The following is a 14,962-nucleotide window of genomic DNA, read 5'->3' on the forward strand; positions in this document are numbered from 1 at the left end:
GAAAAACAAGATTATCGGAGCAAATACATCGTATTCTCAAAAATTGACCCACTGGTATGGATTTTTTCAACTGTGGCAAATGGGATGAAGCAGCATGCAATAATGCATTAGTCGCTATACTTTTACAAAAAACATCAGTGGCCAGCGTGCCGTCTGCTTTTCTTAGAATCAGGATGTCAAGAAATTCTAACTTTGTTTTACTATATTTCCATGTAAGCTTGATGTTTAAATCATTACTATTAAGAAGTTGAAGGAAATTCTCAAGCTGCGATGTGGAGCCCTGCCAGTTGAAAAAAATATCATCTATATAACGTGACCACCAGATGAGGTGATTATGACCCGGTGTGTCAAGGACTGCTTCCCTTTCCCACAGCCTCAGGAACAAATTTGCATATGAGGGCGCACAAGTGGCCCCCATTTCAGTGCCCCGGCGCTGTAGGAAGGGGTGGTCCTTGAACACAAGAAAGTTATGTGTCAAAACAAAATATAATAAGGTTAGGATAAAATCAATCAAATCAGGGTCCAAATTAGTCATGGTGAAAAAGAATTTTGTTGTCCTCATCCCATGGTCATGTCCTATTGAAGTGTACAGGGACTCCACATCGCAGGTTACCAGAAGCGTATCCTCTTCCAAGTGAACCCCTTCCAATTTCCTCAAAATATTCGTCGTATCTCTTGTATAGGATGGAGTTTCAGCACATCCTTGCAAATAGTAGTCAATATATTTACATAGGGGTTCACAAAGACCCCATATCCCTGAGACTATTGGTCTCCCTGGTGGGTTTTTGGGGTCCTTGTGACTTTTAGGGAGAAGATAGAACGTTGGTGTAACTGGACAGCCCTGTATCAAAGAATCTTTGAGTTTATTTGTAATCACGCCTTTTTCAACCCCTCCTTCCAGAACGTCTACCAGTTCTCTTTTAAAATAGTGTAAAGGGATTTGAACTAAGACGCCTATAACAGGCTGAGGAGTTTAACTGTTTGAATGCCTCTTTTTCATAAGCAATTGTTGGCCATAAAACGATATTTCCACCCTTGTCCGCTCTCTTTATCACTATATCTTTAAAAGATGAAAGTTCCTTGATGGCATTTCTTCAGGCTTTTGTGAGATTATCTCATTCAAATTCATTTCAACAAAGATCTCCACCTGTGGGTAGATGGACAATGGAAAGGATTGAGCGGTACGGAAAAGATGCAATGGTGCCGGAAGATTACTTATGGTGAGAATTACATTTTCTGCAAATAGACTTATTTTGTAGTTTCTGACTTTTGTTGAAATACCTTTAATTAGTAGATTTATTCTGCAAATGTTTCCATTACTATTGCAAATAATATGGGGGTGAGAGGGCAACCTTGTCTCGTTCCATTGGTGATATTAAAGATTTCCGAAGCATAGTTATTTGTTATTACTTTAGCTGAGAGATTTTTATACAGTGCCATTATTCCATTCATGATGGGACCACTAAAGCCAAATTTTTCAAGGGTGAAAGTGAGAAATCCCCAATGAATCCTATCAAATGCCTTCTCTGCATCCAGGATGAGGAGCAGAGAAGGCATTTGTTCAACCTCTACTAGGCTAATGAGGTTGATAAGCCTTCTGTTAGCATCAGAGGCCTGTCTACCATATACAAATCCTACTTGGTCTCGGTGTATAATTTGGGGTAATTTTTTTTTTAGTCTATTGGCAATAGCGTTTGGGTATAATTTGATGTCCGAATTTAGTAGTGATATGGGCCAGTAATTTTTTACTAATATTTGATCACCTTTGTTTTTTGGTATGACTATTATTATTATTTATAATTATTATTATTTATTTATATAGCACCATTAATTCCATGGTGCTGTACATGAGAAAGGGGTTACATACAGAATTATAGATATAGTTTACAGTAAACAAGTTTACAGTGGCAGACTGGTACAGAGGGGAGAGGACTACTGACTACTATAATTGCCTCTACCGTTTCTTTTGGAATGTTTCCTTCAATTAAAAAGTTGTTGAATACTCTAGGTATGTGAGGGGTTAATTTGTTTGTGTATGCTATATATTCGGTACTGATCCAATCTGGGCTTGGGGCCTAATTGTTTTTTAGCTTACTTATAATTTCTTTTATTTCAGGTTCTGTAAATGGTTTGTTTAGATTATCTAGTTGTTCACAATCTAATTTTCGTAACTGAAGGTTCTTAATAAAGTTCTTTATGCTTTTTTTCTGTTGGATGAGTTGTTTGTCATTTTTTATCTACTATATACCGTAATTGTCTAAGGGTCACTTCTGTCTGTCTGTCTGTCTTTCTGTCTGTCACGGATATTCATTGGTCGCGGCCTCTGTCTGTCATGGAAATCCAAGTCGCTGATTGGTCGTGGCAAAACGCCCATGACCATTGCCACGACCAATCAGCGACGGCCATAGTCTGGCAGCGAAATGGCCACTGCTTTACTGCCCTGCAGTCAGTGCTGAGTGCTCACACAGGGTTAATGCCAGCGTTAACGGACTGCGGTGTAACGCACTCCGTTAACGCAGCTATTAACCATGTGTGACCAACTTTTTACTATTGATGCTGCGTATGCAGCATTAATAGTTCAAAAGATCTAATGTTACAAACAATAATAATAAAAAAAAGGTTATTCTCACCTTCCAATGTCGCACACTGTCCTCGGCAGTGCAAGCGGCAGGTTCCGGTGCCAAGGATGCTATGCGAGAAGGACCTGCCATGACGTCAGTCATGTGACCAAACCATCATCACAGGTCCTGCACTCATACCAACCCTGGGACCGGAAGCTGCCGCGTGCACCGCACACGGGCGCTAGGACTTCAAGGGGCCTTCGGAAGATGAGTATATGTTTATTTTTTATTTAAAGTCTTTTTTAACCACGCATATAGTGCCCACATTGCTATATACTACGTGGGCTGTGTTACATACTGAATGGCTATGTTATATACTACGTGGCTCTGCTATATACTACGTGGCTGACCAATATACTACATACCTGTGCAATACACTACGTGGCTATGTTATATACTACGTGGCTGTGTTATATACTACGTAGTTCTGCTATATACTACGTACGCTGTGTTGCATACTACGTAGCTCTGTTATATACTACGTAGCTATGTTATATACTTCGTCGGTTGTGTTATATACTACGTCACTGTGCAATATAGTACGTAGCCTGTGCTATATATTACCCACATATTATAGAATACCCGATATGTTAGAATCGGGGCACAATCTAGTATTATATAATGCCTCATAGTATTTTGCAAATGCTTTTGATTTATCTTTTGCGTGTTCATGTCTTTCTCTTTCCTCATTTTTAATTAGTGCAATTCTTGATTTGGCTTTTTGCTCTTTGATCCTCCTTGTCATGAGTTTTGTTGGTTTATTATTAGAAAAAATAGTAATTAATTTTCATATTCATGATGTATTTATCATATTCATCTGGTAAATAGGCTTTAAGTAGGGATGAGCAAGCATATTTGCAAGTATTCGGTACTAGGCGAGTAATACGGTACTCGCGGTACATATCGAGTACTTCACTACTAGCCTCGCAATATTCGGATCTCCCACCCAGCATGTTAACCAATCACAGTAATGCCGAAGCCTTCTTGGTTGTGGCATTACTATGATTGGCTGGCCGCGCAGCGTCATAGCCTATGATTCATATGCTCTATATAAGCCCTGCCGCCGCCATTTTCTGCACATTGTATTCAGAACACAGCTAGTGCTAGCGTAGGGAGAGTGTGAGCAGCTGCTAGAAGAGTTGTGCTTTTGCTTATCGTCCATAAATCATCTCAAAAACACAAAAGCTCTTGTGAGAGCTACTTGGAGTATATTTGTACTGTAGTAGGTGACTGTAGTGCAGGGAGACAGGCAGCAGTGTGACCGGCAAGCTAAATCTTCAGCTTTAACCTCAGGCCAATTTTCTCTAGTAACCTTCCACAACAGCATAGGAGGATGTCTCCATTCCCTAATGGGGGACAGGAAGCACAAGAGGTTAAAATGCCCCTCCCACCTATTCGCCAGTGTCTTTCCTGTCCCCCATGGAGCATGGAGAGGTTTTCGTATGCTGCATTGCTGTCGACTGCATTGTACCTGTTTTTTTTCCTGCCAAGCAGTGGTGGTCGTGAGCTCTGCCTTCCTCCTCCTTTGCTGCACCCGTCTCTGGGATTCGGAACCTTCCTGGCCCACCTGTGCCTCCATGGGGGGTAAAGCGGGCCAGTGATCCCCAGCTGGTGGCCTCCATGAGCTCACTGGTTTTTCCTCCTCAACAGCGGTGTTCGGCGTCCAAGAAGTGACGTCATCGCAGCGCACACGTCACTTCCGGACCTTGCATTCCACCTGCTGGAACGCATACACTTCCAGATTTTCAGCCTTCTGCGGCCTCTGGACCTCCGAATGCCGCATGGAGCACGCCAATGCACGTGGAGGCCTTCTCTCGGACCCGGGGAGGAGGAGGGAAATTTCTTCATCTGCGCTAGGGTCAGGGTTTATTTCTTTATAAACCTGCCTGAAGACACCTCCAGGTAAGACTGATGCCTTCAGTATGAAAGGTGCTTCCTGCCCTGCATCTGCAGAACCCAGCACTGCCCCAGCTCCAGTAAGTCTGATGCCGGGTGGGTCCGAGGCCACAGGTAATGGTAGGGGTTCCTTCTTACACCACTCTCCCTCTTGTGCAGGGAGATAAGTCTGCCCAGAAAGCCCCAGCCAAAAAGACTCCCAAATGCGCCATCTGCAATTTGAAGCTTCCCTCTCTATGGGAGAAGAAGCTTTGTCAGGGGTGCACTGATAAAGTTGTCAGAGCCGAACAGCCCTCTCTCCTTGAAGAAATCCGTGCCCTGGTTGAACATGAGGTCCAGTCCTCTCTAGCTGTCTTCAATCCTCCCCCTCCGCCACCTCCACAGCCGGGTCCATCTCCTTCTAAAAAAACGAAAATTCTGATTGAGGACTCCGGCTCTGAGTCTGAGCACTCTTATTCCTCATCTTCAGAGAAGTGGGGAGAATCTTCATCATCTAAGACTACGGAGACGAGAAAATATTTTTTCTCTTCTGAGTATATAGAAGACCTAGTGAGTGCTGTACATAGCACTATTGGATTGCAGGAGGACTCAGTTCCTCAGTCCATACAGGACGAAATGTTTGGAGGGCTGAAGTCGGAGAGACAAATGGGTTTCCCGGTGCATAAAAACATCCTGGATCTAATATCTCAGGAGTGGGAGCTCCCTGAGAAACATCTGACCACTCCCTCAGAATTTAAACATAAATTTCCCTTAGAAGGTGGTTCCCCTACATGGGACGTACCTAAAGTGGACATACAGGTGGCAAGAGTAGCAAAAAAAACTTTGCTCCCCTTTGAGGATTCCACACTGCCGAAGGATCTGATGGACAGGAAAATAGAAAGCTTATTGAGGAAATCATGGGAAACATCCACCTCGGGGTTAAAATCTAATATAGCCTCCACCTGTGTGGCCAGAACCCTCTCCCAATGGATGGATGAGCTGGAAAAGCATATTTCACAGGGTACCTCGAGAGGGGAATTACTGGACTCTCTGCCCATTCTCCAAAAGGCTACTGCCTTTCTAGCTGACGCATCCATGGAGTCAATTAGGATTGCTGCCAGATCCTTAGTCCAGTCTAATTCTGCCAGAAGAGCCCTCTGGCTCAAGATGTGGAGCGGTATGTCCCCTCAAAAATTAAGCTATGCTCAATTCCCTTTAGAGGCGATTATGTGTTTGGTCCTGCTCTGGAAAAGGCCATGGATAGGGAAAAGGCCCTTCCAGAGCCGGAAGCGTTTTTTTCGTGCCTCCCAATCTCATTCCTCCCAGACAAGGAGTAAAGGAAAGACATGGAGATGGAGCTATGCCAAAGGGAAGGGGAGAAATATCCTCGTTCCCCAGCAGCAGCAACCCCAGCAGGACAAACAATGACTCCATTCCGGTGGGGGGAGGCTCGCAAATTTCTTCCACCGTTGGCGGGCTATTACCAATTGTCAGTGGGTCCTCAATGTCATCCAAGAGGGCCTCCTTATACAGTTCGTATCTTCTCCCCCCCGGAATCTGAGAATTACCTCCACAACATCCCAGGGAGCACACACAATGATGATAGCAGTCCTTGGGGATCTCTTAAGATCAAATGCAATCTCCCCAGTACCCCCCATCAGGGGGGGCATGAGTCATAATAAATCTAAAAGACCTCAATCAGCACATTCTTTATCACAGATTCAAAATGGAATCAGTAAAATCTGCCATTCCCCTGATAGGTCCGCATTTTTTTCATGGCAACTATCGACCTAAAGGATGTGTACTGCCATCTGCCGATTCACCCCAGGCACAAAAAATATCTCAGGTTTGCAATACAGTACAACCAGCAGGTGAAACACTTGCAATTCAATATGCTCCCTTTCGGCATTTCTTCAGCGCCGAGAGTCTTCTCCAGGATAATGACGGAGGCAGTGTCGTATATCCGGAGACAAAGAGTTTGTATTGTACCTTACCTGGATAATCTGTTACTAATAGCCCCCTCAGCTCAGACTCTCAGGGATCATGTTTCAAGGACGCTCGATGCTCTCAAAACCCTAGGGTGGCTCCCAAATCTGAAGAAGTCCCAGCTCCAACCTTCCAAATCAAGGAAGTTTCTGGGGGTTCTATTGGACTCTGTAAAACAAAAGACTTTGCTCCCGGAAGATCATCGCCGGGCTATATTGAGGAAAATTACAGATTTCAGAGAAGAGAGATCCTCGACTCTTCAAAAAGCCATGTCGGTTTTAGGCTCCATGACAGCTTGTATTCAATCAGTGTCCTGGGCACAGGCCCACTCCAGAATCCTTCAAGCCCACATCCTCGGGAAATCTGGGCTCTGTGAACAAAAGAGTACACACTCCCGAGCGTGTAAAGGCATCCCTGGCATGGTGGTTGAACTCCAAGAATATTCGCAGGGGCGTGAGCTGGTCACAATCCCCCCGGTGACAATTACAACCGATGACAGCAAACGAGGCTGGGGGGCCATGATATCACATACTTCCTTCCAGGGACACTGGAATCAGTCGACAAGCGCCAGGTCCTCCAACTTCAGGGAACTGAAGGCAGTGGAGGAAGCCCTCCTGGCTGCAGACAATTTAATATCAGGAAATCACGTCAAAGATTATTCAGACAACAAGACCACAGTTGCTCACTTCAAACATCAGGGAAGCTCAAAATTCAACAGCCTGAGAGGCATTTCAAACCAGATATTCTTTTGGGCCGAAAAGCACCTTCTCTCCCTGACAGCCGTCCATTTAAAGGGGTCTTCCAACCTGCAGGCGGATTTCCTGAGTCGCCAAGACATTCAACCAGGAGAATGGAGCCTGAACGGAAGAGTCTTCAAAATGCTGGTGGACAGATGGGGCCTACCAGAAATCGATTTGTTCGCCTCAGGCCAAAATACACAGGTCCAAGCCTTTTTTTCCCTGAATCCCAGGGACAACTCCAGAGGAGTGGACACCCTTGTACAGCCATGTGTTATACCGGCCTTCTCTGACGCTGCGGCCGCTTCTCCTGTCGGCTCCTCTCGCTGCGTCTTCACTTGCCGCTCTCAGCATCGTGCCGCTTCCCCGGTTCCTCTTCCTGCTGCTCGGGGATTCCGGCGTGGTGTCCGCGCTTCCTCCTTCCTCCGTCCTGTGCCTGCTCCGCACATGCGCCTTAGGATGCGGGTGCGCGCTACTTCTTCCTCTTAACCCCTTCCGCGTCCTCTCTGCTCCTGGGTCCTCCAATCAGGTAGTTCTTTGGGTTATATCAGGCGTCTCCTCCATAATGGAGGTGCCTGATTATTGTGTGCAGTTTGTACTCAGTTTGGGCCTTGTCTGGTTCTGTTTCTTGTCCGCTCCAGTCTGGTCTGCCCTCGCAGGCTACTTCCCCGTATTATCCTCTTGTCTCCCTCCATTTTCTAGCCCTGCCTCCTGTAGTCCGTTCTTTGTTTCCCGCTTCCTTTTCCATATAGTCCTGTTAGTCTTCCCTCTTCACTCCCACCCACCCTCTCCTGTCTCTTACAGAGCCGTCCCTCTTGGTACCGGCTGTTGCGGTATTTGTCCCCCTTGGGCCTGATCCCAACTATCCCTGTATAGGGGTTTGCATCCCGGGTTCGCTCGCCCTTGGGTGCGTCAGCACCGTGACCCACAGGGTCCACTCACTTTTCGTCATTCTCAGACGTCACACCATGTAGTTTTCAGTTGGCCTGTGCTTTCCCGCCAATCCCAATACTGGCGAAAACCCTTCGGAAGATTCAGGTGGACCAGGTTTCAACCATACTAGTGGCTCCAGTATGGCCAAAAAGAAGCTGGTTCAACCTCATCATCGAGTTACAGGTAGACGGACTGCCGTTAGAAGACATCTTCTTCAGGGGCCCCTTCAACATCTAAACCCTCAAAAGTTGAACCTAGCTGCCTGGTTACTGAGGCCCAGGTCCTGAGTACTAAAGGGCTTTCGGATGCTGTAATTGCTACTTTGCAAAGATCCAGGAAGCCAGTTACTAATGCGATCTATAATAAAGTGTGGACAAAATTTTCTTCTTTCTGCCTTCCTAATAGTCCAGATCCGCTTCATCCAAATATTTTGCAAATATTGGACTTCCTTCAGCGGGGACTAGAGTTAGGCCTTAGACTTAGCACACTGAAGGTCCAGGCTTCTGCTCTCAGCTCTGTTTTACACCAGGACCTAGCCATCCAACATTGGATCAGGAGATTCATGATATCAGCTTTCAGATCACATCCCAGGAAACAACGCATTGTACTTTCATGGGACTTTAGTCCACAGGAGGCTCACACGCCAGCCGCTCGAGCCTTTGTCTTCATGTACTCCTCAACTCCTTTCATACTTTCAAGCTGCCTTCCTAGTGGCGATAACCACAGCAAGACGTGTGGGAGAGCTGCAAGCCTTATCGATTAGAGAACCCTATTTAATAATTACAGATGACTCTATAATCCTCTGTCTTGATCCATCTTTTCTTCCGAAAGTGGTGTCCGATTTTCACCGATCTCAGGACATTATCTTCCCTTCCTTCTGCCAGAATCTGGCAAATTCAAAAAAAGAAGAGTTCCATACTCTCGATGTTAGGCGGACTATTTTACACTACCTTCAGCAAACCAGCCCCTTAGGAGTTGATCCGAATTTGTTTGTCCATCTGTCAGGTCAGAATATGGGGAGGAAGGTGGCAAAAAGTACCATCTCCAATGGGATCAAGAGGGCCATATGTGAAACATATCTGTCCCAGAACATGACACCTCTGATCGGGGTCAAGGCCCACTCTAAAAGATCTACTTCAGTTTCATGGGCGCATACACTGAGCAGATCTGCAGGGCCACAACATGGCCTTCACCTCATACCTTCACCAAACACTACAGATTGGACTTATTGTCCAATCGGGATCTAGTCTTTGGCCAGAAAGTTCTCCAGGCTATTATCCCCCTAGTGCATAATTGGTTGGTACTCCTATGCTGTCGTGGAAAATGACTAGAGAAAATAGAATTAGACTTGCCGGTAATTCGGTTTCTAAGAACCTTCCACGACAGCACTAATTCCCTCCCATTTCCTTGGATAAATTCCTGGGACCATTAAGGTAGCTAGTGCTATGGTATCCGTTATAAGTCACTGGGAATAGGAGGTAGGAGGGTCTTTTTACCTCTTGTGCTTCTGGAGCGCCCCCAGACGCAGGGCCGCGGGTTACTTGGTACCGGTCCTCTCTGTCTCAGTTCTAGGGTTGTAATGGTGGCTGGACCCGGTCCGTGACCCTGCTAAGGGGCGTCCAATGAAAGGGTGATGAAGTTTGTCAAGGATTCGTGTCGCCATCTGTGGTATTCAGTCAGGGTGACTGACACTGCTGAGGGGTCCGCTGGGGTGATGGAATGGCAGCTAGATGGAATACCTTCCCACAGGTGAAGTATGTCCCCAGGGATTCCCAGTAGTGTAGGTGGTGATGATGTGAGGCGCCTTTAATAACAAGGACACACGGTTGCAGTCTCTTTACCTTTTTACTGATGACTTCGGGATCCGCAATCCAGAGCACTGCTAACAGGGCTGGCTGAGTCCGGCTGGTCCGAAAGCACATCCAGAGTTCCCTTTGCAGGTGGAAATCAGTGCCTACCAACTAGTGCCTGTGTGTTGTAGTTCTTCCCTGCTGAGCATTCGGGATAGTCCTCACAACTTTCGTATTCATTCTTTTCTCTCTCTCTCTCTCCGTCCCCCAAGTATATCTGGCTAGAACGCACCCGTTTGACGGGAAGGCTCGGAGCTATTCTGGAACCCTAGAGACGCCCCTCTCCACGCTTGCCCCCTATGTCTTCTTAGGTGATGTATGGTAGACAGCCAACCTATAATCAACTGTCCTGCCGCTGTTTGAAGTAATGCTTGGAGTCAGTTACTTCCTCGGCATTCCGGCCACCGGCTACGCGCCTCAGTAGGATGTTGCCGATCTCGGGGCACGACTCCTACTGGCTCTCCTTTGTGCTCTAATCTCGTTTTTCACTTCTCCACAGTATCCTTCGCTTCGTGTCCTTCCTTAGGATGCCGCCGCAAGGTAGTGCAGGCGCGGCTCCTCTGCGTTGTCCTTCTGCTAGGTACCTGCCAGGAACTCACCCCTGACAGGTCCTCCCTGGAGTTCTCCCAGACTGCGTTCTAACTAACTTCCTATCCAACCCCCAGTTTTACTAGTGTGAGGAGTGGCCTAATACATACTGCCTTTTGCTTCCCCTGGTGGCCGGAGTGTGAAGTGTAATGTGTGACTGTGATACCTGGTCAGATGAACTCCTTTAGTGCAATCAGACATAACATCACTCACCTTAGTGGCAGAGCGACACTACTGCAACGACCAGGACCCTGGGGCGCTGCAATTCCTGTCCCCCATTAGGGAATGGAGACATCCTCCTACGTTGTCGTGGAAGGTTCCTAGAAACCGAATTACCGGTAGGCCTAATTCTGTTTTTTTGCCCTTGCAGTGCTGTTTGCACACCGAATAGCACGCATGGTACTGCACAACTGAGGCGCAGCCAGCACCGCTGTCTGCTGTGGTGCCTGGCGAGCTAAATCTTCAGCTTTAACCTCGGGACAATTTTTTTGTCTTTGCGGTGCTGTTTGCACACCGAATAGCATGCATGGTACTGCACAACTGAGATGCAGCCAGCACCGCTGTCTTCTGTGGTGACTGGTGAGCTAAATCTTCAGTGTTAACCTCAGGCCAATTTTTTTACCCTTGCGGTGCTGTTTTCACACCGAATAGCACGCACGGTACTGCACAACAGAGGCGCAGCCAGCACTGCTGTTTTCTGTGGTGACCGGCGAGCTAAATCTTCAGCTTTAACCTCAGGCCAATTTTTGTTGCCCTTGCGGTGCTGTTTGCACACCGAATAGCACGCACAGTATTGTACAACTGAGATGCATGTCTTCGGTGGTGACTGTGACTGGTAAGCTAAATCTTCAGCTTTAACCTCAGGCCAATTTTTTGGCCCTTGCGGTGCTGTGTCTAAAACACAAATCAGTAATAGGCTGTAGTGCTACCATCCACAAATCACAAACTGCTCCTTGTTCCCCAATATTTGCACCTGAACATCTGCAACTATTGCACAGAAACCCCAAATTCCCAAAACGCCTGTTGTGAAGGGACAGGGACATGGACGTGGGGTTGTCAGTGGTGCCTGAGAAGGCACTGAGTCTGGGAGACAGAAGAAGGTTGATGCATCTATGTTCCTTTTGAAAATTCCTGGTCTGAAACATAAACGTGTCTGGAAGCCAGAAGAGCAAGAGCAGATACTGTCTTGGATGGCAGATAAAGGCTCAACAAAATTTTCTAGCAGCACCCAATCTTCCACGAACACACAGTCTACTGTCGATACACAGAATGCTAGGTCATCCAATCCTCAACCTGTTCCTACTTCCTCCCCCTTCAGTAGTCACAGGAATCATTTGGCCCCAAGCTTGGCCAGTCCAATGATCTGTTTGGTACATATGATCCTTTGGTTGCCTCTAGCCTCTCAATGCGCAACATTGAAGAGGAACGTGAGGAGGTATCATCTGTTCATGGCCAAATATTTGAAAGCCCACGGCCAGAAGAAAGCCACTTTCAGCCACGTGATATACCAGCTCAAGAGGTGGAGGCTGATGATGATGAGACACAGTTGCCATTTGGACAGCCGACAATATCAACATGGAAGGAGGATGACATGGACGACGAGGTTGTCGTTGATGAGTCCACTGATCCAATCTCGACCATTGGTACACATAGCCAGCACAGCGGAAGGTGGATACGTAGCACCAACAAAGACACCAAGGGCTACTGGTTTGAGCAGAGTGTGAAGTGTCTCAACTGATGCCAAGAGCAATCTCTCTCTGCTCCAAGGCAAGGGGGCGTTCATCCTCCATCTGGATTTTTTTTCCGGATAGTTCTTCTGAACCAAACATTGTCATCTGTAGCATCTGCCATACAAAGCTGAGCAGACGCCAGGGCAAAGGCAACCAGATCACCAACAATATGCGGAAACATATGGCAGGCAAGCACCCTAGTCAGTGGGCGGAACAACAGGATACCAAATCAGTGTCTGCGGGACAAACCAATACCATGTTGTATGTGATCCGTCCTTTCCAATCTGCTGGCCAGGAAGCAGATGCTTATACCTCCTGCTCACAAGCTGCAGTTGCAGAGACACACGACACAACAATCCCATTCACTTGTCCCAGCCAAGCGTCCAGTTGTCGGTGCCCCAGATCTATGAAAGGAAGCGTAAATACCAACCCACGCACCCACAAGCACAAATATTAAACGCACACATTGTCAAGTTGCTAGCTGTGGAGATGTTTCCATTTAGGCTTATGGGGACACAGTTTTTCCGTGATCTCTTGGCTGTGGCTGCCCCACGATACTCTGTTCCCAGCCGTCACTATTTTCCCGGTGTACCTTCTCCGCGTTACACCAGCATGTGTTAAACATTGTAAAGAGTACTCTCACCAACGCCATTAACGGGAAGGTCCACCTAACAACACACACGTGGACAAGTAGTTGTTGACAGGGACGATACATTTCTGACATGGCACACTGGCTGAACCTGATGGAGGATGGGACAAAGTAGCAAACTGGAACATCACATATCCTACCCACGCCACGAATAGCGGGCCCAACTTCAATCATGGTTTCCTCCTCAACATATACGTTCTGTCTCCTCTCTTCCTCCACCGCCTCCTCATCCAATGCTGAAATACCCTCCACATCACTCCCAAGTTGATAGCTGTGCAGGAGCACATCGGCAAAGCGGCAACACATTCTGCTAAAGTTGATCTGTTTAGGTCAAACACCACACAGTGCAGCACAGCTGTGGCAAGGAATAAAACAACAGACCGATCAGTGGCTTTCCCCACTGCAACTCGAACCTAGTCTGGTTGTCTATAATAACGGGCATAGCCTGGTGGCGGCTTCAAAGCTTGGGAAGCTGGTACACCTGCCATGCATGGCTCACGTGCTGAACCTAGTGGTTCAGAAATTTATCAAAACATACCTTGACTTGCCATACCTACTTGAGGTGCGCCATATTTGCGCCCATTTCCGCCATTCCTCTACCGCTGTTGCCAATCTTGCAGCGCTTCAACAACAATTTAATTTGCCAAATCACCGACTCATTTGCGACCTGCCCACATGGAGGAACTCAACATATCATATGCTGGCAAGGATTAGTGAGCAGCAGAGGGCACTTGCTGAATACCAGCTTAAACATGCCCGTCAGACTGCAACTCAGCCAAAACATAACAACTGTCGAGTGGGTGTGGATCGCTGACATTTGTGAGATGCTTGATAACTTTGAGCACTGCACCAACCTCATCAGGCTATTATCAGCATTACTATCCCAATGCTATGTACGTTGAAAGAATCGCTGCATAATCTAAACATGGAATCTTTGAGTGCCCATCAGCTGGGTAGGGAGCAAGATTTCACACTGGGTGATCCTACCCAGCCCAGCCAATATCATGAGGCAAGATTCAGTGATAATGAAGATGAGGAGGAAGACAAGGAGGGAGAGGACTTCTTTTTCTGTGGTACCAAGGGGACCCCTGATGCTACAGAGGGGACTTCCAACCCCAGTTTCATGTCTATCCAGCATGGGTGGGCTGGAGAGGAGGAAGTAGAGGAGAGTCAGTATGAGGAGATGATGGGTATTATTCCTCCTTCTGGGGCCACAGAACATTTGCCTCTTTGTAGCTTGGCACACATGGCACAGTTCATGTCTGTCTGTCCCAAGACCCTTGCGTGATCCACATTTTCAACAGCAACCTATACTTCTTGGCCACCTTTCTCGATCCACAGTACAAGGACAAATTTCATTCACTACTGTTGCAGTCAGCAAAGGCTTTCATAATTGAATCCTCCAAGAGGGTACTTGTCGATCATTTGATGACAACATCACACTCAGACACCGCTGGTTGCAGAGGTACCAGCTCTTTGCAACAGCATGCATTAATGGGGCGAGACACGCCCAGCAGGTCCAAAAGAGGTGGGGGAAAATGTCCACAAACTGGGCCATCTTTAATAAACCGACTCATCAGCAAGGGCTAGCTGGACCGGTAAGAATGTCAAGGAGGCAGAAGTTGAACAACATGAACAACGAGTATCTAAATGAACATACCTGCGTCCTTCCTGACGCTTCTGTTCCATTTGATTACTGGGTATCCAAGCTGCACAGTTGGCCAGAGGTGCTGGTCTGCTCTGCTGATAGTGTGATGTCAGAGCATGTTTTTAGTGCCACTGGGGCAATCATCACAGATACACGCACACGGCTGACTACAGAGAATGCAGACAGGCAGACTCTGATAAAATTTGACAAGGACTGGATTTCACCACAGTTTTTAAGCCCTCCAGATGACAGCATCCCAACCTAAAGTCACCCAAAGCATTATTTTATGCTACTGGTGATCACGTCCATCTCTTCCCATACAAACCCATTTCCTTCTTCTTACAT

At 47.0% G+C, this 14,962-nt stretch overlaps 1 protein-coding gene across 1 annotated transcript in view; it reads right to left on the reverse strand.

Annotated features, from left to right (window-relative positions):
• LOC138666484 (zinc finger protein 850-like) overlaps positions 1-14,962 on the reverse strand; it is a 96,862-nt gene that overhangs the window by 52,367 nt on the left and 29,533 nt on the right. The window contains exons 7-8 of the mRNA XM_069754702.1: positions 13,110-13,240; positions 12,633-12,724 (exon numbers count right to left, since the gene is read on the reverse strand). Of these exons, the coding sequence (XP_069610803.1) occupies positions 12,633-12,724; positions 13,110-13,240 (223 nt within the window). The remainder of the gene's footprint in view (positions 1-12,632; positions 12,725-13,109; positions 13,241-14,962) is intronic.

This window comes from Ranitomeya imitator, chromosome 2, assembly GCF_032444005.1.
Source record: "Ranitomeya imitator isolate aRanImi1 chromosome 2, aRanImi1.pri, whole genome shotgun sequence".
In the NCBI taxonomy this organism is placed as follows: domain Eukaryota; kingdom Metazoa; phylum Chordata; class Amphibia; order Anura; family Dendrobatidae; genus Ranitomeya; species Ranitomeya imitator.